Raw genomic sequence first — 24,741 nt, 5'->3', positions numbered from 1 at the left:
AGAGACATTCACAGAAGCCAGTCACAGCTATTGATATGATCAAACGACACGGTTTAATAGAAGTTAAGTCACTCCAATCACACCAGGTCCCTCATGTCTGGAAAGAGTCAGTGATTGTGCCTGTGCCTAAGACCAAAAGACCTAAATCACTTAATGCATTTAGACCAGTGGCCCTCATTTCCCTCATTATGAAAGCTTTTGAAAAAATTATTAAAAAGGAGATTTTAGCAACAACACAGCCGACAACTCGACCCCTTACAATTTGCCTACAGGGCAGGAAGGGGAGGGTCGAGGATGCTACAGGCAGCCTGCTCAACACAGTTTTTAACCACCTGGAAGGGGCAAAGAATTTTGTATGACTACTATTTATTGATTTTTCATCAGCTTTTAATTGTATTCAACCCCACATTTTAGCAGACAGACTTTAAAAGACACACAACATCAACCCAGGGCTAATAGTTAGTTGTTAGTAAATGGTTAGTTGACTTTTTAACCTCCAGATCCCAAAGGGTTAAAGTTAATGGTGTTTTATCTGGCAATTTTTTATCTTTTATCTTCTACCGGCTCCCCCCAAGGATGTGTCCTCTCCTCTCTCCTCTTTGTTTTATACAAAAAAGAATGCTGTTCACAATATGATGGAAGACAGGTTTTTAAGTTTGCAGATGACTCTGTCATTGAGTCTCTCTTCAGTGGAACTGTGATTGACCATAGACCAATAATGAAGGATTTTAATGATAGGTGTAAGCGCTCCTTTTTAAACATAAATGTATCAAAGACTAAGGAAATAATTATTGATTTTAGGAAGCAGTGCCCCCCTCTTCCCCCCACTATCATTGATGGTCAACCAGTTGAGACAGTACAAGAGTATAAGTACCTTGGCACAATTATTGATAGCAAGCTATGTTTTGATTCACACACTGATGTTGTTTGTGCCAAAGCCCATCAGCGCATGTACTTTTATCGCAAACTGAGGAATTTTAACATTGACCCCACTTTTATGAGAGTGTTTTATTCCTGTTTTATTGAGTCTGTTTTAGCCTTATGTTTCATCTGCTGGTTTGGTTCTCTGTCCATAAACAAAACAAAACAAAAACAAAAATCGACTGGAGAGTATCGTCAGGACATGTAGCAAGATTACAGGCATCAACTTCCCCACTCTCTCTCACACCTACTCCAACAAAGTGGCAAAGAAGGCCCAATCTATTGCAGCTGACCCTATCCCCTGTCCTGCCAGTTTAAGCTACTGCCCTCAGGCCATAGGTACTCCATGCCCAGATGCAGGTCCAAAAGACTCAGAAACTCTTTTATCCCGACTTCCATTTCCATTTTAAACAAACCTGCCAAAACTGTTTTAACTATGTTTATGTTTATGTTTATTATTATGTTTTAGATACTGTGGGTATTTTTATGTTGTTATGTATTGTTGTGTGTCTTGTCCTTATGTCTGTCTGCTGGCTGTGCAAATAATTGCCCCTTGGGGACAACAAAGTTACCTTGACCTTGAAGTTACTTAGTAAGTTAATAACACCTGTTATTGAAGGAAACTTCTATCTAAAACAATGGAATGATTACCAAAACCCAGAGGTGGAAAAAGTACGAAAATATTGTACTCAAGTAAAAGTACCAATACCTTGATGAAATATTACTCAAGTACAAGTTAAAATACCGATCTGAAAATGTACTTAAGTAAAAGTAAAAAGTAGTTCATTTAAAATGTACTTTAAGTAAAAGTTACTTAGTTACTTTTTTTTTGGGGGGGGGGGGGGGGTACCAGAACAACCAGTTTTACCAGAGACTTTCTAATGAGGAGATACAGCACTCAAAAAATCCTCCATAGTAATGCATGGGGTTAGTCAGTTGTCTACAAATATCACAACCCTTCCGCGGCAAAACGTTGACTTGTGAATACATTGAGCCAATCATGTGGTGTGTTGTAAAATACATTGAGCCAATCATGTAGCCAATCAAGTATTTAGGCGCAGAATAGACGTGCGCTTTCAGGAGCAGTCTTTGTACATACCATAATTAAGCGCTCTTTACGATTCCTCTCCCATCTTTTTACGCTAAACTCCCACTTTCCCCTGGATCCTCCCATGAATGCATATGCATGACACGAAAAACGCAATTAGCCATGTTCAGCTGCCGCGACAGGCAGTTTGTGCTTTTACATCATTGCGGCCTGTTTGTACATACCTCGCAATGATTTTACACGCACGTTGCGAAACAAATACGCCTGAAGTGGGCGCAAACGCGTTAGTACATCTGGTCCTGTGTGTTCACTGTGTGCTGAGTGTGTTTCACTAACTCACGGATTGGGATAAATGCAGAGACCAAATTTCCCCTCACAGTGTCAAAAGAGTACAGTACCCTCCAGAATTATTGGCACCCTGGGTAAAGTTGACTAAAAACAGGTATAAAAAATAGGGCTGTCAAAATAACTGATTAATTTCGATTAATTAATTTGAGAAAAAATAACTGATTAAAAAAATTTGTGCAGATTAATCGATTCGTATGACCTTTGACCCCGAGCCGTTCTAGTCAGTAAAAATTAGACTGTAAAATGAAGGAGAGAGAAGAAAACGTGCTGCCTGGATCATTGATTGGAACATTTACTTTTAAAAAACGGCCTGATGGTGTTGATAAAAAATAAAGTGTTGAAAATAAAGTCCTCTGCAATGTCTGCAGCAAGGAATTTGCATATCACCAGAGTTCATCAACTCTATAGTCGCACATCAATGCAAAGAAATAAGTGTTGACATTGAGGGGAGTGTTCATTTATTTTCATTGTGTCCCCTAGGTTATATCTGTGGCCTGAAATGCCTTGTATGTGAAAAAAAAAACTTCTTCCCGAAGCACTTTTGAATTTATTTCCTCAGCATATTAGGTCATATCATAGATTATTATGGCAATTATTTTAACAGTGAAAATAATAATAAAAGAGTCTTTGAACTTTAATGTCACTAATGCTGATTATTCAATGATTCATTTGAATTTAAATATTTAAAATACTTTCACAGCAAAAATTATATTTGCGATTAATTTAGATTAATTAATCACAGAGTATGTAATTAATTAGATTATTTTTTTTAATCGATTGACAGCCCTAATAAAAAATAATCTTTTGATGTTTCATTGTACTCTCATTGTACTTATTCTGAGAAAAAGGAAAATCTCATAAAGAAATAAATAGTTTTAACAAAAACACGTTGCTCACAATTATTGGTACCCCTAGAAAAATCTTATATACATAACAGAAGGATTTTCCTATCTAATTTCAACTTATTTAAGTTAATCAGAGTGTCTGTGAACTTTCAGAAGTAGTTCATGACTTTCTTTTTCACTAAGGTATGAAAATAAAGTGACACAGAGGTGGCTAAATCCTCTAGTCATTTTTCAACACCAGAAAGACAGGGAATGTCTAAGCAAACTAGGTACTTTGTTGAAAATACCTATATTTACAGTTAAACCAATGATTAAATAGTTCTAATCAACTGGAAATGTGACAAACATGCTTGGACAAAGACCCAAGGTTATCTTGCCCCCACGTACAGTATGGAGGATGGTAAGATAGGCAAAAGGTGTCATCTTGGGGTCACCAAGTTCCCCAAAAAATGTTCAAAAGTGAAGCTTATTGCTAATCTCTGGCTTTGTATTCTCCAACTTTATGGGGTGTCATAGGTGAGTATTACAAGCTGTTGTATTGGGAGGCTTAAGAAGGTTTTATAGGTTTTATAGGTTTTAATTAACGGAGTTAATTGTCTCTGGCAAAACCTCTCCGGCCTTCTCCACCGATGCCCTGGGTCCCCTTGCCTCTAACATCAGGCCCAGAAATCAGAAATCTGGGTGTGATTTTTGACAGCAAATTCAAGTTCGAACAGCAGGTCAGTGCAGTAGTTAGGAAGAGCTTTTTCCACCACAGAACCCTAGCTAAGACCAAAGCCTACCTGCCCCAGTGCGATCTTGAGAGAGTCATCCATGCCTTCATCACATCACAACTGGACTACTGTAATGCTCTCTACACTGGCATCGATCAATCCCAGCTCCGCCGCCTGCAGTTGGTTCAGAACTCAGCCGCCCGACTCCTCACCTGCACTAAAAAACGTGAACATATCACACCAGTTCTGGCTTCACTCCACTGGCTCCCCATCCGCTACCGCATCAATTTCAAACTCCTCTTGTCTGTATACAAATCTCTCCATGGTCTGGCCCCCACCTACCTGTCTGATCTTCTCCACCACCATTCCCCTTCCAGAGCACTACGGTCAGCAGACCAACTGCGGCTGGAAGAACCCAGGGCCAGGCTGAAAACTAGGGGGGACCCTCCCCCTCCACATCCGTTCAGCTCAGTCTCTGAATGTTTTTAAGTCCCTTTTAAAAACCCACCTTATTTCACTTGCCTTTGGCTAGTGTCTCCTTTTATGCCCCAGTGTTTGGTTTTCTTTTCTCTACATTTCTTATTTTAACTGTAGCCTTTTTTGTTTTTGTGCCTTCCTGTATTTATTTATTGCACTTCACTGTGAAACACTTTGGTGCAGCTAAGCCATCTGTAAATGCGCTATATAAATAAAATTGACATTGACATTTATAAGCAGGGGTGCCAATAATTGTGAGCAACGTGTTTTTATTAAAAATATTTATTTATTTATGAGATTTTCCTTTTTCTCAAAATAAATTTGCTTCCCTTCAAGGTTGGATTTTTCCTATTTTTTTTTCATTGTGAGATAACAATAAATCAACAACAGATAATTTTTTATACCGTTTCATTTTTGTGGCCTTTTTATGACTTTAATGACAGGACAGTGAAGAATGACAGGAAGTGAGTGGGAGAGAGTCGGGGTGGGATCCGGAAAGGATCACGGAGCGGGATCCGAATCCGGGTCGCCGGCATACGGTGCAGGTCCCCCTGCCAGTTGCGCCACGGCCAGGGCCTTTATACCCGTTTTTAATCAACTTTAGCATGGGGTGCCAATAATTATGGTATGGAGGGTACTGTATACTATACTTACTTACTGACAAAAACCCTGTTGTTCAAATAGGTCCACATAACTACATAATTGTTCTTTGGGCATTTCTGGAAATTTGGGCATAAAACCACCCAACGACACAGTAGTGTGTTAATGTTTTATCAGTGGAATGGGAGCGGCCAAACAGGAAGCAGACATGGCGTTTCTCTGCTCCACCAGCCGTACAGTCTGTCAACGACAGGAAGTCAGCTCCGTGCCACATTAAACAATGCAGCCAAATGAGCAACTGTTAGGCACTCTACAGGCCTAGGATCCTATGACCAAGGGCCACGTAACCTTCTCTCAGTTGGATTCCTATTAACTTGCACCACAAACAACAGGTAACCTTGAGGCAAAGGGAGAGAACAGTCATCCCATCCGGCCTCAAACCTGTGTCTATGAGGCACCAAACCTGCAGCTTGCCCTCCAGCCATTGTTATGGCAGTCAGAGTGCATGCTCAACTGTAGTGATAGTAATCCCATCATATTCTCTCAGTTGGGTTCCAAACAACCTGTTACACAGGTCAAGTCACCCTCCCTCTCTTGTGTTCTCAGCTCCACCCATACAGCAAATCACTTAGGATGAATCCATAAGTACAAGTCAGACATGTTAAACTACTCTGGGAGTAGTTCATATACAGTTAAGAACAAAATTATTCATACCCCTGGCAAATATTGATTTAATGATTTCTATGTTATTTATTTCTATATGTTATATGCTATTTATATATGTTTCTTCTGACTGAAAATGACACTGTCACATGAAATTTGTAAGACAATGTGGGAGAAACATGGAATTAAAAAAAAGAAGCATTTCCATCTTTTTTAACATTTTTATGAAAAATGGCAAGTCCAAAATTATTCATACCCTTTTTAGATAATCAATGGAAACATCTTTATTTGCATCCACAACTCTCAAAATGGTTCTTATAATATCTACCAAGTCTCTCCATGTCTCCACAATGATTCTAGACCGCACCTTTTTAACAGCAATCCGGGTTTCAGTCATTCAGTCATTTCAAGTCATTAACGATGCTTCGCCATCACTCTGGCCTTGTGCTCACTTTTTTGATGGATTGAGGTCTGGACTCTGGCTCTGCCACTCTAAAATGTTGATATTGTTGTGTAACATTTTTCATAAAAATGTACAACCTTTTGGCATGTGGCAGTGTCGTTTTCAGTCAGAACAAACATATTGGTCAAGAGAAAATCAACATTACATCAATATTTGCCGGGGGTATGAATAATTTTGTTCTTAACTGTATATATATAGTTCTGCTGGCCCCCGCAGAAACAACTGAGGCACTATTCTAGAACTTTGCAACATTCTACACCAGGCAGGAAGTGAGGTGCTCTTACTCTGAGGGATGTCCTCTGCTCTGAACACTTTGAGCTTGAGGGTGACCCAGCGCAGGGTCAGTCCGGCCGGCAGAAGCAGGTTGCTCTCAATGTCATCCTGGTCGCTGTCACGCTCCCGCTTCTCCACCTGAAGGAGGTGGGGGAATGCAAAGGAAACCAGAGGTAGCAGCAATGTTTGGACTGACTGACTGACTGACTGACACAGCCATCTATGAGGAGGAACTCTACATTACCGGTGGTTCATCCCCGGTGCCCACGACGAAGATGCTGACTTTGAGGTAGCCCTTGGCCCCAGAGCTGGAGTCATCAGGGTCATTCAGCAGCAACCACTTCCTCAAGATGCAGTGAGCTGAGCAACACAGACACAGTTACATACACACACACACACACACAAATACAGCTAAACACATAATTACAGCTACACACACAAACACACAGACGGTTACCCACATTAAAACACACATGCGTACACATGTGCATGCACACACGCGCGCACGCACGCGCGCACACACACACACACACACACACACACTTATACACCTTTTCAAGTAAAACCATTAAGGATGTATACACTGGCAGACTGACAGATACAAATCTTCATGCAGACTGTTTTTAGAACTTGCATATGGCTATATTTATTCTGAACACATGAAAAAGAGATGCAAATGTAAGTGCAGTGTTTTCCCAGTCTTGCTGCAAGAGGTCTACTGTAGGCCTACCTGGCTCATCATAGACAAAGCCGACATCAACCTGCAACAAAAGACAGGAACTTGCTTAAGTTAAGTTACTTAACTTTCAGGTGCACATGGGTGTCCTTATTCCTTAAAGATAATTTGCCTACGGCCAGTAAATTGATGGGCATGGAGGTGAGCATCTTATGATGTGTCTTATGATGAGGGTGAGGGTGTGTGTGTGTGTGTGTGTGTGTGTGTGTGTGTGTGTGTGTGTGTGTGTGTGTGTGGCCGAGGAACACTGTCTAACCTTGAACTCGCCCATAAGACTGTCTGCCCTCAAGGACGATGAGTCATACACCTGCGTGAGGAGAAAAGAAACAACCACATCCTGATACAGGACAACCAACATGCTTTCCTAGGTACAGAGTAACCAACGCGCTTTACTAGGTACAGAGGAACCAAAGCGCTTTCCTAGGTACAGAAGAACCAAAACGCTTTCCTAGGTATAGAGGAACCAAAACACTTTCCTAGGTACAGAGGAACCAAAACGCTTTCCTAGGTACAGAGGAACCAACGTGCTTTCCTAGGTACAGAGTAACCAACATGCTTTCCTAGGTACAGAGGAACCAAAGCGCTTTCCTAGGTACAGAGAAGCTAGCACGTTATCCTACGTATAGAAGAGCTAACATGCTATCCTAGGTACAGAATAGCCAACACCACCCTAGATACAGACCCACTAGCCTTCAAACAGTACTAAACACAATGCCATCGGCTACTGGCAACTAACAAACAAAAACAAAGTGCTCAGACTTTTTTGCTTTATCATCTTGAGATGGCTGGTTGAGCTTACCCGTATGCTGATGTACTGATCAAAGAGATCGGACGGCAACATGTGGACATTGTAAAAGAACATCTGTAGAGATGACCATTCAGGAGAGGGAAAATAAACAGTGATAAATGCTCTGTTTGGATACATTCTTGCACAAACCCCAAAGGGGTTATTTTTCTGTTATATCAGTGAATGCCAATGAATGGAGAAACTGAATGTTTGACAGGGTGAGTGTGTGTGTGTGTGTGTGTGTGTGTGTGTGTGTGTGTGTGTGTGCGCGTGTGTGTGTGTGTGTGCGTGTGTGTCGTACCTCATCAAAGAATGGGTTGTTGCCCCTTTTGATTCTTGTCCGATGTGTGTCGCCACAGAGGTTCACTTTGACAACGGGTTTGATGTTATTCCCTGGCAACTGGCGACCCTCTATGACTCGGAAGCGAATCTGATTGAACACACAAGAAGATCCATCACATTAAGCAGCAAAGTTCTTCTATTAAATCTAATGTATGGGACAAATCACTATCCACTGCCAAACAACATACAAATGTGTCAGACCAACGAATACACTTTAAATGCAATCTCTTGTACAAATCATCCAAGACTAAGGGTTTTTTGATAGCGCACACACATTTGTCAAATCATTTCCACTGATTAATTTAGCAAATGCTATCCAAAGTGACTTACCTTACCAGTAAAAAATGCATTCTCTTAATAAGTTAACCAAATCACCAACCCATCTCCCCAAGTCACCTGGAAGTCTTGAGGCTTGTTGACCAGGGCCCGCTGGCGTTTGCGGGCCTTCCTGAAGATGTTCTGATGGGGCAGGACTGAGGTTTCCCCGGGGCTTCCAGCCTGTGGGCCGTCCAACTGGGTCTCATCCCCGTCAACACCCACATCTGGACACAACGCACAGAGGCAGCAGAGCTCACTTAAAGTCCAGTCACATTTCTATCGCAGGGAGATAGGGCACTGCCCAGTTTGGTGGGGACATTTAGAGGAACAGCCCTTAATCAGCCCTTGAGGCCTTTAAGATAAACAGGCAAATGCATGGAATGATGAGGTGCAGACCAGCTGAGACGAAACTGCAGTTGTATAAAAGGTATCATTCTACACTTACTTTCACCTGTCAATGACACTGATGACAAGGGATTTCTTTCCTGCTTATAGAACTGTCTTTAAAGTTGGAGTGTGCAATGATATCAGCCAACCTACAGCAGTGAACTTAAACCCAAATCAATGCTACTGATCCCTACCTGGCAATGCCTGTCTCAACACGCAGTCTTACATCCACATTGTGTTTTCACAGAGTCCATGACATGCATGAATTATGCAATAGACACTATTGCTAGAAAGTAACACTATACTAGAAAGTGCACATATCTGTTAACCAGTCTCCGTTATTACACACACCCTAATACAGTAAACACATTGATATTAGCCAAACAATGACCACGTCGCTTCACAAGCAGACTTCAGCATCTCTAAACCGGCCTGTCTCCCTCCATAAAAACTATATCAGTACTATTCTGCACTAATGAAAACACAGATATGCAAAGACAAAGAAAACGGACACATGTCCTGCATATCTGTATCAATCTCAACTTCACAGATCTCTATTTACCCTGTCTTCCTTAGTTTGATTTTGGCTGTTGAGGAATGAAATATTTGGCAATCATGTAAGGGTATGTGTTGTTTCTCGATGTTTCTTCGATAAGAACTGGGTCAATGTAAGCATTTCAGCTGAATAGGAATCACAAAGTTACTGTTTTAGCAATGGCAGAGATGTGTAAAACCATATCAGAAGCCTTAGTCACTGGAATGACAAAGAAATACATTAACCATAATTCTCCTCTGAATACCAAGTACTTAAGCATAGGTCAAGGCTCCCCCACACATTCCACAGAGGGATAAAGTCAACATCCCTTCAATTCCAGTGACCCAACATTCCAAACAAAATCGTCAGAGCCCATTAACAGGGCAGAATGGCTTTAGCGGCAGCTACCTACCTACAAAGTAGCCTACTCTTCCTGCAAATAGTACTCTTCCATTTGGGGAAGGGGTGTGAGCACAAGGTCAGCTCAGGAGAGTAATAATGGCAGCTAACTGGCAAAACAAACACTAGTATAGAGATAGAGGCTGCACCATACCTGCATCTCCAGCACTGAGGTCTCCATCCTTCTGCTCATTAGGGTTGGGCGGGGCATTGGCAGGAGGTTCGTATCCAATCGTAAGATCAATAGTCGCCTGAGTGACATACCAGATTGAATATAAATATGGTTGCACAATTGCTACACAGTTTTTTGAAAACTAAAAAGACTCTAAAGTATCATCTGGTTTTTGATGAATGTGCTAATGTTTGATAGTTTGAAATATTCATTTGAATGTTTGTTAAGACTGACATCCAGGTGCTGTCAGTTATGCTGATTGAGTTGCTAAGTAACAACAGCTCTAATGCAGAGGCATCCAATTGAGTAGCCCAAAGGAACCCTGACCCTGATATGTGTGTGGTCTTTTCAGCTGCAATGTTTGATGTACAGCAATGTCAGTCATTCTTTTATCATATTTACTAGTAGCATGTAAAAATGTATTCACTTCAAACACTTACCCCAATGTTTTGGCCACTCTCACTGGAAAGCGCTAAGTTTTTGGAAGGAAGAGATCTGACCTGGCCACTGGCTAGGTCTCTCAAGGACACCTTGGCTGAGCCAAGGAATCTAAAACACAATCAGAGTACAAAGACAGGACGGACCTCAGACTTTGTTGGGAAAGCATGTTGGTACTGTTAAGAAGTTCAGCCATTTAAATTCCTACGGCAGTAAGTAGCGCCAGTCAATCCATTTACTGCTTTGTTTTGACAGCACTGTTAACCAAAAATACTGAGCTCTAGAGTTGTGTTTGGCTGATAGAAATATTAGACAAAATACTCCAATATAAGCAGCACAATTGTGACCACAATCACTGAACTCAACAAAGACGACAAAAGACTACATACAGTAGCAACACTTCAAAACCTTTACATCAGAAATGGCAATGAGGCCCAGACAATCTGAAGGTGTCAGGAAATTGAAGAATAGAGTGAAACGGGGCAAGATCATGTAGTGGCATAGCACACGAGGAAGCATCTGGGATATTGTGGCAGTCAAGACAGAGCATTGCAGCAAGCTAATAAAAATGGGTGTTGTCGAGAGAAAAACACTTTGTGTGGTGACAGCCCCTGACATCACTCACACACACTTATGGACACATGGGAGACCTCCTCCCATAGCAAATAGCCACTTCTGATTCCCAGCATGCAATACGGCTAGGCCCACAAAAGATCCGGGAGCATTCAACCGAAGGTCAGTGCTTTTCAAAACTAAAATGAACAGCGAGTAAATGTTTGCACTGCAGTGCTAACACACTTGAATGTAAGTGCAGAGTTTAAACAGTGACCTCCAGAGCTTGCATGCAGATATCCAACTTAATATTAGTAGTATACACAGTACAAATGTAGACTCAGAGCTTGCATGCAGATATCTGACTTAATATTAGTAGTATACACAGTACAAATGCAGACATGCTACAGGTAAGTCTTGTCTTTGACAGTTTGCAGTTAACACATCTTATAACCATACAGAACAGTGAAAGGACGAGGTTCTTGTACTCAAAGACAACACAGCAGGTAGTAGTAGACACAGATGCTGATACACAAGGAAACTATACAGGGCATTTATACATAACATACAGATTTCAAAACGCTAACAGAAATACACACTAATATTACAAAAGGGCATTCTAAAAGCATTCATTCATCATCACACTCGAATTGCTTCATGTGGTGAACTGTTGTGCATATAGACATACAGTAGATGCATACAATCTCCCCTGCATGCAACTGTACATTCAAATGGAATCCATGAAGTTTTCTTGGTAGTTGATGTTTTGCAGTGACACAGAGAAATCCCACATGACAAGCCAGGGGTAGCCCTGCTGCACGAGTGTGTGACATCATCACATCCTGTTCCATAATGCAGAGGGCATGACTCTGACACTGATGTTCCAGAACCCCTGAGTACCCAATCACAGACTACACTTCCTAATCAGATACAGACGGGGAACCAAAATACATTCCTATATCAACATTCAGCTAAAGGATTTGCATTGCACTTGTTTTCCATTGCTTAATGTATATTAATATCTGATCTATCTTGTGGCATTGTCACTGGACAGAATGAGAGTCCACTTATTCTGTCCAGTGACAATGACCACACTGCCGCAAGACAAACTCTATATGCACAGAATTCAAAGTGTTTTCTCACTGTTACCCAGAAAACTGGACTTGCACTGGAAGAGACTCCTTCAATATTAGATTAGGCGGGTAAACAAATACTAAACGTGTAGGTACCACTTGTGACTCACTTGGCAACCGCACGAGTGTGTTGCTTGTTACTATGAGGAAGTGACAAATGCCCTGGGCAGTGAGGAAATTCACACCGCTGTAATGGCTTGCTGTGCCAGCTGCCCACTGCATACCACTTACCCACACAGACCTTATCCTGCATACCAGGCTACTCACTGAACACAATAGGACAACAGATTTGGCATCACACGTGCCATCCCTGCCATTCTTCCCACCAGGCCTGGATAAGGTACAAACTCCTTCAAATGGCATTATATAGTTTGTACTGTTCTCAAGATAGGAATTTGTCCGTAGTTAGCTTGTATTGTTCTGTCAAATGAACTATGTGGTCACATGAAAAAGTTAGGTTTTCTAGCTTGATATTGCCAAATATGGCTTATATCATTGACAACTACCATTTGCAAGGCTATACTGTTTACAAGGCTTGTTTTAGACACAAAAAACTCTATAATGTCTCTGATTAAGTTACAATAATAGCTATATTTCATCACCCCACCCCTTTTGAAAAATGTACATATGTTGATTACAAATAGAATTATCAGAGATATGGTTGATTCATGACATGGTATGAATACGATGCATATGGTGAATGAGCCATTCTTTTTACAGTCATCAGGAAACAGACGTAGATGGAAAGTTTGAGAAACGCTGGTGCACCAGTCACCCAGCTCACACATACACACTGACCCTAGCACTAACTCATCAAAGCATGCTTTTCCCAGGTTAAGCCTAATGGCGCGTCACGCGTGCTCTTTCAACACACATCACACAGCGCTGCACAGACACGTATGTGGGTGTGTGTGTGTGTGTGTGTGTGTGTGTGTGTGTGTGTGTGTGTGTGTGTGCTCTATGGCAAACAGGAGCTTATAGGCCCAATGAGGCAACAACGTCTAGTCACAGAGGAGTGATGAGGTCTATTCTTGATCCGACCACAGGACTACACTGCTTGTTCACTCCTGAGTTCAGGCATGTTGTGATGAAATCTAATAAGGCTGGCGAAAACTTTCCTCTCCCAAGTTGCTAAGTTACCACCAAAAAAAAACACACACACACTCCCTCTCGCCTCTCCTCCCCCCAGCCTCACCAGACAGAGTAACTGAGTGGGAGACTGAGACAGAGAGAGTCAGACAGGGCCATGAAGACTTCACTGGGGTTAAGAGAGCGACTCTCCAGAGACACAGAGCAGAGCAGAACAGAGGGCTGGATTACTGGCTGAAATAATGCCTCACATTAGACTGATTACAACCCCATGACCAGAAAAGAGCTATGTAGGGTAGTGATCATGTATGATGGGTGTGGCAATGTTGTATGATAATGTATGGTAATGTATTCTGACATGGCGCGCTACGTCGTAGAATTTCATGTTAGATATACATAACCACCCGCCAAAGCAGTGTTACACACATAGTTGTGGTTAGTCCTTGAGTGATCTTCCAGATTGGTTCCACATGTGCGTCTTAGTTGGTGGAAACTTCGACAAAGACTGTATAAAACTAATTTGAAGGAAAAGGAAAAGGGGGAAGGACTTTGTTCCTTTTTTCCGTTTGACAGATATGATGCTTAAAGCTACAGTCAGCCACCCAGCGAGCAGGACAGCAGGACTCTTCAGCAATGAAATGGCAAACTCCCTACATTTTCACTATTTCCACTTGCTTCGGAAGAGCTCTTTGTGAAAAAATATTGGAAAGAATGTGCACATAAAATCCAGCCAGCACATGTAGCCCAATCACTGGTAATCATCAGTAGGCTTGACGTTTAAATACACAAACACACACACACACACACATACACACACACACACACACACTACTCAGTCAAGCATTTGACATGATCCGGGGTGCTCCTCCAAAAAAAGCAAACATCTCCTCCAGTCTCTCCCATCCGTGGGCATGTCTGAGCACAACCTGGTGAGTATGGACGCAGGGTGGGCCCACAATGGCACATTCTCTCACCCACACCTGTACAGCTGGCCCACTGGATTACACAAGACTGTTCCTGGCAGGATACAGCCTGGTATATAACAATATATAGGGTATAGTATGGAATACTGTTTAGAAGGATATAATGCAATATTATATCACACATAATAACATAATATACACCTCATGTCAGATACTATGCTACAAATGCACATACACTATCAGTATCATATTCTGCATAAACTGCATACATCCCTTATGTCTACAGACTGGACTGAAAGTACCTGATTACCATTGTGCTCGCAATCACAGGGTCAAGTACCCGTAATTACTGCCAAGGTGCATTCTCACCATCACATGTTGTCGCTGCACTGTAACTGACCACTTGTCTTCTCTATTCTGTTTCTAGTTGACCAACTCTGGAACAGGCCTTGACCACCACACAGAAGCTGACTCTGGAGTGGTGATGGTCTGTGGCTCTACAGAATAATTACTTTAGGCTAAATAACATGGACAGCATGGCGTCATGCACTTGCTTTCTGAGGACATGTCAAAACTGGTCAACCGTATTGCCAAAGTTGCAGCCAGAGTCTGCACAGTAAGTGTTTTTTGAAGCCATGCAGATCATGGGCAGAAAGTCTGCCAAGAACCACATCATCATTGCCAAACATTACCTTTAGGATCCACATTGTGTCTTCATTTTCCTATACATTATTAATAGTGCACTGTGCCTGAGTCAATGCCTGAGTCTCACACTAATGAAATACAAGTCACAGGAGAACATCTATGGATGACTCAGACAGCCCTGTTGTAACATTTGAATTACAAAACTAGGATTTATATTCGGAGATCAACTGAGCGTGCTCAAGTCTTAGAAGCAGAGATGACACAACACAACATGAAAGCGGACTGGGATGGCTGAGCCTTAAGTGAACCAATGACTCTTTACCCAGATATCTGAACACAGAATCTCATGACTAACCTCCAAACAAAAATTCGAGAACCCTGTGAAAAGTAGTACCATCACTTCATCTAATAGCATTACACTGAGTTAAAATCACTCCAGTGGCATCTTGAGGGGAAGATTTAATTAAATCCAGTAGGGCACACCATGGCATGAGTCACTGTTGAATATTCTTCACTGTTATGCGCAGCAAGTCAGTGGTGCAGAATTCTGGCCTTGCCCATATTGTTACCTTGTGTTAGCCTATAAGTGAATGTAAATAGTAATGGGTCATGCTGTGTAGCTCTGAGTCTGCAAGAGCATATCGGTGAGAAACCAGACCAAATGCCTTACTGTGTACCTTTGTGAAGTTGGCACTGCTTTTCTGTGTCAACAAAGTAGGGCGTTACACCCACCTTGTACTTACTTGTCTTTGCCAATTGTTTCATAGTCCTTAACGATGACATCGATGAAAGCAGTGGTGTCAAGTGGAGCACCCTTTAAATCAAACTCGAGAACCTGGAAGGGCATAAGCATATTATTTGTAGGAGAATGAAATGGTGGTTGTGCCATATCTAAATGTTTTGCTTTGAGGTCACTAAAAAGTTATTAATTAAATATTTTGATTAAGACATACATTTCTGAACTTCTAAAAGTAATACTGAATTGATGTTGAATTCACATGGATAATGTTTCCCTCATAATCGAATCATAACTGTTGGTCTAAGCATCTATGTGACCCTTGTGACATACTGTATGTGACCCTTCAATGAGTTCATGAGTTCAGCATGGCCCTACTGAGGCTGAAGTTGCAACTATAATAATGTGATGAAACTATGATAAATAGAAAGCAATTTATTCTTTTTTTGTCTATGAATAATACATCAAGAAAACAAATAAAACTGGCCCACAGTGTATTTTACAGTGTATGGTTGCTTACTTCATTCCAAACTGGATTCAGTTCATTGTTAATTGATTTGGTCTTCTTCCTTTCTCCTGAAATATTAACAGATATATTCTGAAATATTCTAGACCTACTAATGTATAGCCCTTGTCAAGTTGAAGGCCTATTATTCCGAACATTGATGAGTAATTTAACATTACAGTGAAATGTCTAAGTGAGCGAACACTAGCAGACAATAACAGAAATGTTAGTTTACATCTTATTAACTAACTTCTGATCCTATCTCAACATCACAAGCAGACCATGTAACCCTCGGTAGCCTATAGTCGTCATCAATGTTGGTACAGGGTGTTGGCAGCTGCTAATCAAAGGATGTGGTTTCCTCTTCTGGTCATATAAAGAACATTATATATTCTGAAAGGCCAGGTAAATCAGTCAGTGATGGTCTACTCACAGTAATTGACACGAAATCTACTTTAAGACATCGTCAAAGAATAAGTAGCCTAGGCATTTCTCATATTGTTTCCTTACTTTCTCATTGCTTATGAATGCATAACCCCCAAGTGACTTACCTTTAAAAAATATTGACGTAATGGGATCGGGGGAACCAAGTTTCTTTTTAGGAAGTCCTTTGGCAGATTCCACAACAACTCGCAACATATTGGTAACAGCATATAATCCTAGTTATGCGCGCAAGATGATATCTCATGCCTTTCCCTCAAGGCAGTGACATTACTGTGGATAAGCGGAACTCCAGGGAACTGGTCCGGGTTTAACTCAGGGAAATGGGTGGAGGAGGAGGCTGATGATTACAGTGGTATAAGTGGTACTTCACCTGATTGTAGCGATATTCACATTACATTATAGGGACTCATGCTCCATACATTGGCTACTGGATACTGAGAAGTTCATCATTATCCCTGTTGCTGTATCTATCTGAATAAATAAAATTTAGACCAATGCCTCTGGTATCATAAATCGCAGCCGAAAAGTTCCATAAACAAATCTGTAATGAAGATAATTACATGATGCAGCCCGTACACTAGGCCTTTTGGTGCCATCTTCTGGCTAATGTACGGTACGTGCATCAGATGTGCAGTTAGCCTCGTAAGACCATCCTGATCTCGCGAGCTTTCAAGGTTTCACTCGCAGCGGAGCAAATCCATCTGGCGGAGTCAGGTTAATGTACAGTTGCCTGACTTTCTCATTTTCTTGTTTTTGCGTCTACAATACATCACAACCTGATACTAGCCTACTACAGTCCTACTTGAATGTTACCGAAAAATCTAGCCTTTCTACCAGGTTAGCATGCCTATTTAGCGTCTGCCAAATCCCATATCCAAAACCATAATTTGTTTCCACTTACAACTTCAATAAATTTGCGTTTAAGGCCACTACCAGGCATTTCTCTCTTTATATTATCATTATTATTATTAGTAGTAGTAGTAGTAGGCTGTAAAAAGGCGTAAATTGCAAAACCGGATATTACGTCAGACGCGCCGTATTCAAACTTGTTTTCAATACGGAAGCACGGCCAGACCGTTTAGAAGAAGGGTTTCTCAATAACGCTGTGATGCTGTAAACATTTTAAAACATAACTATTGACAGTGAGTTGCTTTTCATAAACGTATCCGATACTGTTTTGATAACTAATACCGCTTTATTCCATCAAGTATGTATATGTTATTGTAAATCAGGTAATGCTAGTTTGAATAACAGGGTGATAACTGAAAGCTTTCTTAGGTCCTTGAGACAACAAACATGCTGACGTTATATTGTGTTTTCCTTTTCAGTTTTGTTATATTATTGACAGGATAATTTAAATAATTTCCGCAAAACCTGTGAACTTACACCTGACTTTTTGAATGGACCCTTTTAAATAAATCTATTCACACTTGAAATTATGTGTCAGTTTCCGTTGAGTTTAAAGCATATATCGTTATTGTAATTAACATTTGAACATTGTTTTTACTGTCGTTTTCGAAGACTACACTCTTGCAATGGCTGCCAGAGGTGCAAAGGATGCTATTGTTAACAAGTTGGGCTTTAAATCAAATGGCTCCAAGATGGAATTGGAGCTTGATAAACTCCGCAGAGAAAATGCACATCTTAAGAAGAACTTGGATGAAATGTCCAGACGGCATGGACATGGAAAGCACTCTGATTCGGACAAAACGAAACTACTCGAGGTATGTCACCTGCAGCAACATTAACTTGATACATGAATATTAAGAGGGGGCCTATGTAAAGAGGATCCTGTACAGAAGAACCTAACAAATATGAATAAAAATCGAACCCCAGAGGGCGAGGACCTCGTCCTGTTTTTGTTTAGCATTATTGTTGTATTATATTACAGATTTGGGGAGTTAACTGGTTGTTATTGTGGGCATGGAATGACATTATAGACCTAAATGTTCTCCATCGTTCTCTATTTTTGTCGCATTTCCTTTCAGAGGATCGTATCTCTGGAGACCTTGAGGGAGAGGAACTCCCAACAGCTCCTGTCGAAGGACCAGGAGATCGCAACGCTCCGACAACAGCTGCGCTCGGCGCAGGGCGAGGTGGTCGCGTCGTTGCACTCCCAGCTGGATGAGAAGAAGAAAGAGGCCGAGCAGAGAGAGAAACTCTTCCAGTCGCTGACTGTAGAGACGGAGAACCTGAAGAACAGGTTGGCCTCAGTGACGGAAAGATGCCAGGCCCTGGAGAAGCGTGACCCCGCTGCACAGGTGAGAGAACCAATCATTCAAATGACTTTTGTTTGATTGGTTTCGGAGGAAAATGCTATTAGGCTACCTAACTATTTTAAGAAATTCCTCAGATATGTTGTCTAAATGTAATGTTTTTTTGTGTCCGGAAGATGGCTTTATCCAAAGCAATATTTCAGAATTGAAATTCAAATAATACCATGTAAGGGGTAATAACGCATTTGAAATGCATCTCGCAGCGTTTAGTTTCACTTTCACCCAACGGAAGCACCATAACGTTTCAGGTGTAGGATAAAGGCCTAAGTAAATGCGAAATGATAATGATGGGCATATTTTATTCACCTGTTGGCAATTGGGAAAATGTACGTTTTTGAGATAAAATATTGCTTGCAGAGGAATTTCTCCGATGATTGGGTAGGCTATATTCTTTATTAATTCAAATATTATGTCAGAGCCCTTATGTCAATGGAATCCTGTTGCATAATAATCACCAGTAGGTGGCAGCATGGCCACTCAAAAGAAGGTTGAAACGTCCCTGTAGTTAGTGCGATGGTGACTATATGTCAAATGATAAAATAACATGATGCTCCTCAGTGTGGGTGAACACTTAGACATAACCTTAATAATTATTTGTTTTTAAAAAATGTTGAACAAATGTTTGGCACTTTTTATAGAATTAATCAGTTAATCAACGAATCAGTCTGTCACAACTATGCTGGTTTGGTAAATCAGTTAGAAGGAAGCTGTTTTTTGAAAACTGCTGTATGTTGAACAATACTCCAGGTGACCTCATTATAGTAATTCCCAAAGCCTTCCTCGAGTGCTGGGAGACACTGGGCAGACTTTCTTAAATCCATAATCACTAATAGTCAGTCAAGAAGAAGGGAATCCCCGGTCATCTGCGCATCCCAGGAATGATGACCATCTGACCCCTAAAGCATGCTAATATTTATTCTAAGCAATTATGGCATGGTTTGACCCCGCAAGTTTAAAGTTGACAGGCTTATAGTCAAACACGAACAGACTTAACCGTTTATGAGAGGCTCAAGAGGCATTACTGCGGATGAGCCCGGCAGTTGAGTCGTTATGATTGGCCCTGTCAATCAGACAAAGATGGAAAGGCTATGAGACGATAATAGGATGAGAAGGAGACTAGGGGTGTAGCGGTACAGAGTGAGATTTTTCTCGGGGTGGGACAGACAGTGTAATTTACTCATGGTCGACAGGCAGATAAACCTCCAGATTATTAATATGTTTTCCATGGCAGTCTGCTGCAAGGCAGACCACCATGTATACACAGTATATTTTGTACATGATTAAGTATTTTTCTTTTCTGTGGCAGGTCCAGACTGGTGATGTGGCAGTGATCCAGGACCAGCTGAGAGATGTAATAGAATAACACTGTCGTATCCATCAGCGCATATGTCTTCATAGCTGTGCATCATGTAACTCCACTGGCTGTATCTAATTGAAGGCCTCTGGAGTCCTTTTTAGAAATGATCTCACACACCATTTCCTTCCATTCTGTACAACATGTAAAATTCATGTATTCAATCATTCACCATACCACTATAATACATAATTAATGTACAGAAAGCCTCTGTGCGCGCAGCATACAGTGTTATCTGAATTGACCCCCCTCCCTCCCTCCATGCTGGTTGTTGTGTAACAGGCCCTTGAGAAGAACCAGCACTGGCTGGTGTACGACCAGCAGCGGGAGGCCTACGTCCAGGGGCTGCTGGCCCGGACCCAGGAGCTGGAGCAGCAGCTCAGCCGACCCAACCAGACTGCCCCGCAGCAGGGCAAAGAGGGCCCTTCAGAGGGTAAGGACACTCCCACACACCCAGGCCTGTGCAGGACCAGAGGAGCCCTATTCTGGAACATTGCAGCTTGCACTGACCAAAACTATTGTTGCTGAGCATATCTTGTGCTCGTCATGTTGATTTCACACTGCTTGATTTCCTTGTTTGTGACGATACATCAGTTTGCTAATTTTATTACTAAACACCTTTTGTACAACATTGCTAAAACTTGACATGACAGCGCTCATATGGCTTACACCCTGTGTTCTCTCTCTCTTTTTTTTTTTTCTCTTTCTCCCTTTTTTTCCTCTCTCTCTCTCTTTTTCTCTCTCTTTCTCTCCAGCGAACAAGACCACCACGGCTGCCCAGCAGGAGCAGCTGCTGAAACAGCTGCAGGAGGCGCAGAGGGAGGCCGGTGCACTGAGGGAGAAGGTAGGACTGCTCATCCCAACTGTAGGCCTCATAGATATAGAAACCTAGATACTATCTTTGCCATTCAGACATATGCCTACATGACCAGCATATCGGGGCCGTCTAGTTCCACTTAATGTGTATTGAGCGAATGCTGTCTTCTCTCTCAGTACACATTGAGCAGGTCGTGACCACCCCAATATGGCTGCTTAACAGACATGTTGCGGCCACATAGAAACAGCAAACAATGTGGTATCTAGTTTTCTATTTATATGGTTGGCTTACCAGCTTCTCACCTTTTCTTCACTCCTCAACATTCTTCCCCTTTTCTCTTCTTTCATTGTGTTCTTCATACTCCAGCTTCAGAGAGATGGGTCTCCTCTTGTCTGCTGGGGTTGGCTAAAATGTTATTCCATGGGAGTTTAACCTTTGCACTAATGGGCTTTAGGCCTTTGAGACTGTAATGTATATTTTCCTTATCAATAACATTATATGAGTCATACAATACAAGGAACTGTAATAGAACTACATTGAAATCAGAGTGAATGAATAAAACGTCATTGAAATCAAACTGAATGAACAGAACTGCATTGTTATCAGATTGAATGACTAAAACTGCACCCTAACCGACTCCCAAGGCGATGCAGGCTGAGCGGGAGCTGGCGGAACTGAGGCAGCGGTCGGGCCGGGTGGAGGGGGAGGCGCAGGCGGAGCGGCAGAGAAGCGGGCAGGCCAGCCGGGAGGCCCAGGAGCAGCGGGAGAGGGCAGCCAAGGCGGAGCGAGAGGCCGAGGGCTTGCGGGAGAAGGTGGTGCGGGCCCAGGAGGAGGCGCGCGGCCTGAGGGGGAGGTACGAGGAGAAGCGAAGAGAGCTGGAGAACGCCGACGCGCTCCTGGAGGAGGAGCGGAAGAGGGCGTCCGAGCTACTCTTACAGGTGTGTGTGTGTGTGTGTGTGTGTGTGTGTGTGTGTGTGTGTGTGTGTGTGTGTGTGTGTTTGTGTGTGTGCATTGATGAGAGGTGTATGCTCTCTTTTGTATGGCTAGGACTATGTAGGTACGTATGATATGATACAATAACATAGCACCAGAGTAAAAAGTCAGTTTATCTCACAAACTGGTTGGACATATGATCAGCGTGGATCTCTTTGAAAGGTGAACCTGCTTCAGAAATCCATGTTGAACCAACACGATGAGCAGAAGAGGATGGCTGTGCTTGAACAACAGGTACATGAAGACCTTCAATTAACTGCACCTAACCTAAGGCCGTGTCTAACTATGGGACTTTGTCAAAGGTTCAAAGAACAAAACAAAACAAAAAACACTTTATTTATTTACAAAACTACAAAAGAGGCGTCCTGAGAGAAAAGATGATCAATTTGGGGAAAGGTTGTAATTGTTCTTGTTGAAGAGGTCAGGCACCCTGTCTCTGGACTCTAACGCCATGTCTGTCTCTGGGATGGGGCTCCCACACAGATGCAGCTGTCCGTGCGGGACTTTGAGACGGAGAAGCTGGACCGCCAGGAGCTCCAGCAGCAGCTTCACCGCATGCTGAAGGAGCTACGCAAGGCCAGGGAGCAGATCTCACGCCTGGAAGCCTCTGTGAGTCTGTTAAACACTCCCACACACACACACACACACACTCACACACACAGAACGAGGTATTAAAGTCAGTGTAAAATACCTCTATTACAGTTATGTGCAGAATTATAGAAGTGTGTTTTTTAAAAATTGAGTAAAGCTCAAAATCCTTAGAATAGCTGTTAATTCCATAATATCAATGCATTGGGAACACAACACATTCAATTTCAAATCAAAACATGGCCAAAATTGATCAAGTTTGTGTTATACCTTTACAGAAAGTGAAGAAAAAGCAATGTTAGGCTGTTCAAAAAAATAGCAGTGTTTGCATTTTTCTTTACAAACTCCAGTGTACTGTGGCTTGAATTCAGTGCACGTGGGTCGTTGGACAAACTGTCTGCGGCCCCCATGCACTGAATTCAAGCCACAGTACACTGTGAAGACAGTAAAGCATGGTGGTGCACAAGTCATGTTATGGGGATGTTTCTCATACTGTGGTGTTGGACCTATTTATCGCACACCAGAGATCATGGACCAGTTTCAATACATCAAAATATTTGAAGAGGTCATGTTGTCTTATGCTGAAGAGGAAATGCCTTTGAAATGGGTGTTTCAACAAGACAATGACCCAAAACACACCAGTAAGCGAGCAAAGTCTTGGTTCCAGACTAACAAGATTGACGTTATGGAGTGGCCAGCCCGATCCCCAGACCTCAGTCCTATAGAAAACTTGGGGTGACATGAAAAATCCTGTTTCTGAGGCAAAACCCAGAAATGCAGAGGAATTGTGGAATGTAGGGTTGAAATTGAATGTGCAGTGTTCCCAATGCATTGATATTATGGAATTAACAGCTATTCTAAGGATTTTGAGCTTTATTCAATTTTTTAAAACACACTGCTATTATATTCTGCACATAACTCTACATGTAGCCATCTTTGTCTGACAGGGTCCTGGAGTGTGATGTGGAGTGTGAACTTAGCTGATTAGCATGTGTATGTGTGTGAGAGGATGTGTGTGTGTGTGTGTGTGTGTGTGTGTGTGTAATGTGTATGTGTGTGAGAGAGAAAGGAAGAGATAGAGTGAGAGTTTAACTATTGATCTAATGTGTCTGTATGTGTGCATACGCATTCATAAGTAAGTAGATGTACAATAAGTAAGTGTTGAACATATGACCAACAACTCTGATCTGATCTTGTGTGACTTGTCTTATCTGTGTGTGTGTGTGTGTGTGTGTGCCACTGGTTTATGGTACACATCCTCTATTCCTCCCAACCTGCAGAAACACCAGTCTCGCTTCTCGGAGCCCTCCTCCTACACCCGGCTGGAGCGCCTCACAGTGGACGACCCCACCTCCCCCTCCAAGGTGCTGGACGAGAGCTTCCTGGAGTGTCCCAAATGTCACACCACCTACCCCACCAGCCAGCATCGTGAGCTGCTCACCCACATCGACTACTGCTGTGCCTGAAGCAATCTGAAGTGTTTTTGTTTTTGTTTTGTTATTTAATTTCTTCTGAATGTTTACCATATAAAAGTATTTTCTAGAAATTTTATGACCAAATATGAGTATTTTTTTATTTTCTTGATTGATCTGTGGTGGGTATCAGTAATCCACATGTGTTTGCTTTACTACTGTGTGCATATGTTTGATGGTATTGGGCATTTTAAGTTGTACTGTATTTTCATTGAACAAGCCTCCAGAATTTAATGTGTTCCCATAAACCTATTATGACTTACGACATTATGACATACACAATCATTGATATGAGATTCAGTCCCAAATCTGTCTGCTATGCTTTAAGTTATGTGTGACTTTGTATAACTTCTTTGTCTTTGTTTTACATATTTCAACATCTAGCAATATATGGGTAGAATGGTAATGTTATTTGCACTTGGGACTCTTGTTTATGACTTCACCGTTTTTGCTTCCTTGTATATCTTACTGTGTGCAGAACTTCAATTAAAAGAAAGACAGTAAAACTGGAATTGACGCCATTTCTTTTTCTCATGGTGCTAAAAGCAATACAGTGCCTAAAATCAAATTCAAATGTGTTTCAGTGGAGAAAGATACCACTGTGTGGGTGTGTCAGGGTACAAATATCAGAGCGTGAAAGAGATCTTTGTGATATGAAGGCGTGTGTGTGTGTGTCCAAGAGAGGGTTTTCTCTATTAATGATGCTGTTTACCGTAGAGCAGGAAAGTCCTCCCAGGCTCCCACACCTG

General features: G+C 41.9%; 2 protein-coding genes across 3 annotated transcripts in view; one reads left to right on the top strand and one right to left on the bottom strand.

Moving 5' to 3' along the window:
- Positions 1–16,924, bottom strand: part of LOC143138087 (myoferlin-like) — a 37,478-nt gene extending 20,554 nt beyond the window's left edge. For both annotated transcript variants that reach the window (XM_076298515.1, XM_076298516.1), the window contains exons 1-12: positions 16,600–16,924; positions 16,064–16,119; positions 15,551–15,642; positions 10,468–10,576; positions 10,010–10,106; positions 8,613–8,758; positions 8,176–8,304; positions 7,887–7,949; positions 7,344–7,394; positions 7,082–7,112; positions 6,596–6,711; positions 6,363–6,489 (exon numbers count right to left, since the gene is read on the bottom strand). In XM_076298515.1, coding sequence (XP_076154630.1) covers positions 6,363–6,489; positions 6,596–6,711; positions 7,082–7,112; positions 7,344–7,394; positions 7,887–7,949; positions 8,176–8,304; positions 8,613–8,758; positions 10,010–10,106; positions 10,468–10,576; positions 15,551–15,642; positions 16,064–16,119; positions 16,600–16,687 — 1,105 coding nt within the window. In that variant the 5' untranslated portion in view covers positions 16,688–16,924. The remainder of the gene's footprint in view (positions 1–6,362; positions 6,490–6,595; positions 6,712–7,081; positions 7,113–7,343; positions 7,395–7,886; positions 7,950–8,175; positions 8,305–8,612; positions 8,759–10,009; positions 10,107–10,467; positions 10,577–15,550; positions 15,643–16,063; positions 16,120–16,599) is intronic.
- Positions 16,925–17,554: 630 nt separating this feature from the next.
- On the top strand, positions 17,555–24,498 carry cep55l (centrosomal protein 55 like). Its single transcript, XM_076298513.1, has 10 exons — positions 17,555–17,634; positions 18,014–18,216; positions 18,481–18,753; positions 20,075–20,119; positions 20,405–20,555; positions 20,878–20,966; positions 21,584–21,877; positions 22,095–22,166; positions 22,416–22,541; positions 23,801–24,498. Exons 2-10 carry the CDS (start codon positions 18,028–18,030, stop codon positions 23,984–23,986), a joined length of 1,425 nt encoding a protein of 474 aa, XP_076154628.1. The 5' UTR covers positions 17,555–17,634; positions 18,014–18,027; the 3' UTR covers positions 23,987–24,498.
- The last annotated feature ends 243 nt before the right edge of the window (positions 24,499–24,741 follow it).

Source organism: Alosa pseudoharengus, unplaced genomic scaffold (assembly GCF_046254945.1).
Source record: "Alosa pseudoharengus isolate Yale_2024_CS ecotype anadromous, Long Island Sound unplaced genomic scaffold, YU_APseudo_1.1 YU_APseudo_1.1_scf_21, whole genome shotgun sequence".
Lineage (NCBI taxonomy): Eukaryota > Metazoa > Chordata > Actinopteri > Clupeiformes > Clupeidae > Alosa > Alosa pseudoharengus.
Note: the sequence above shows the minus strand (reverse complement) of the source record. Positions and strands in the feature narration are given on the sequence as shown.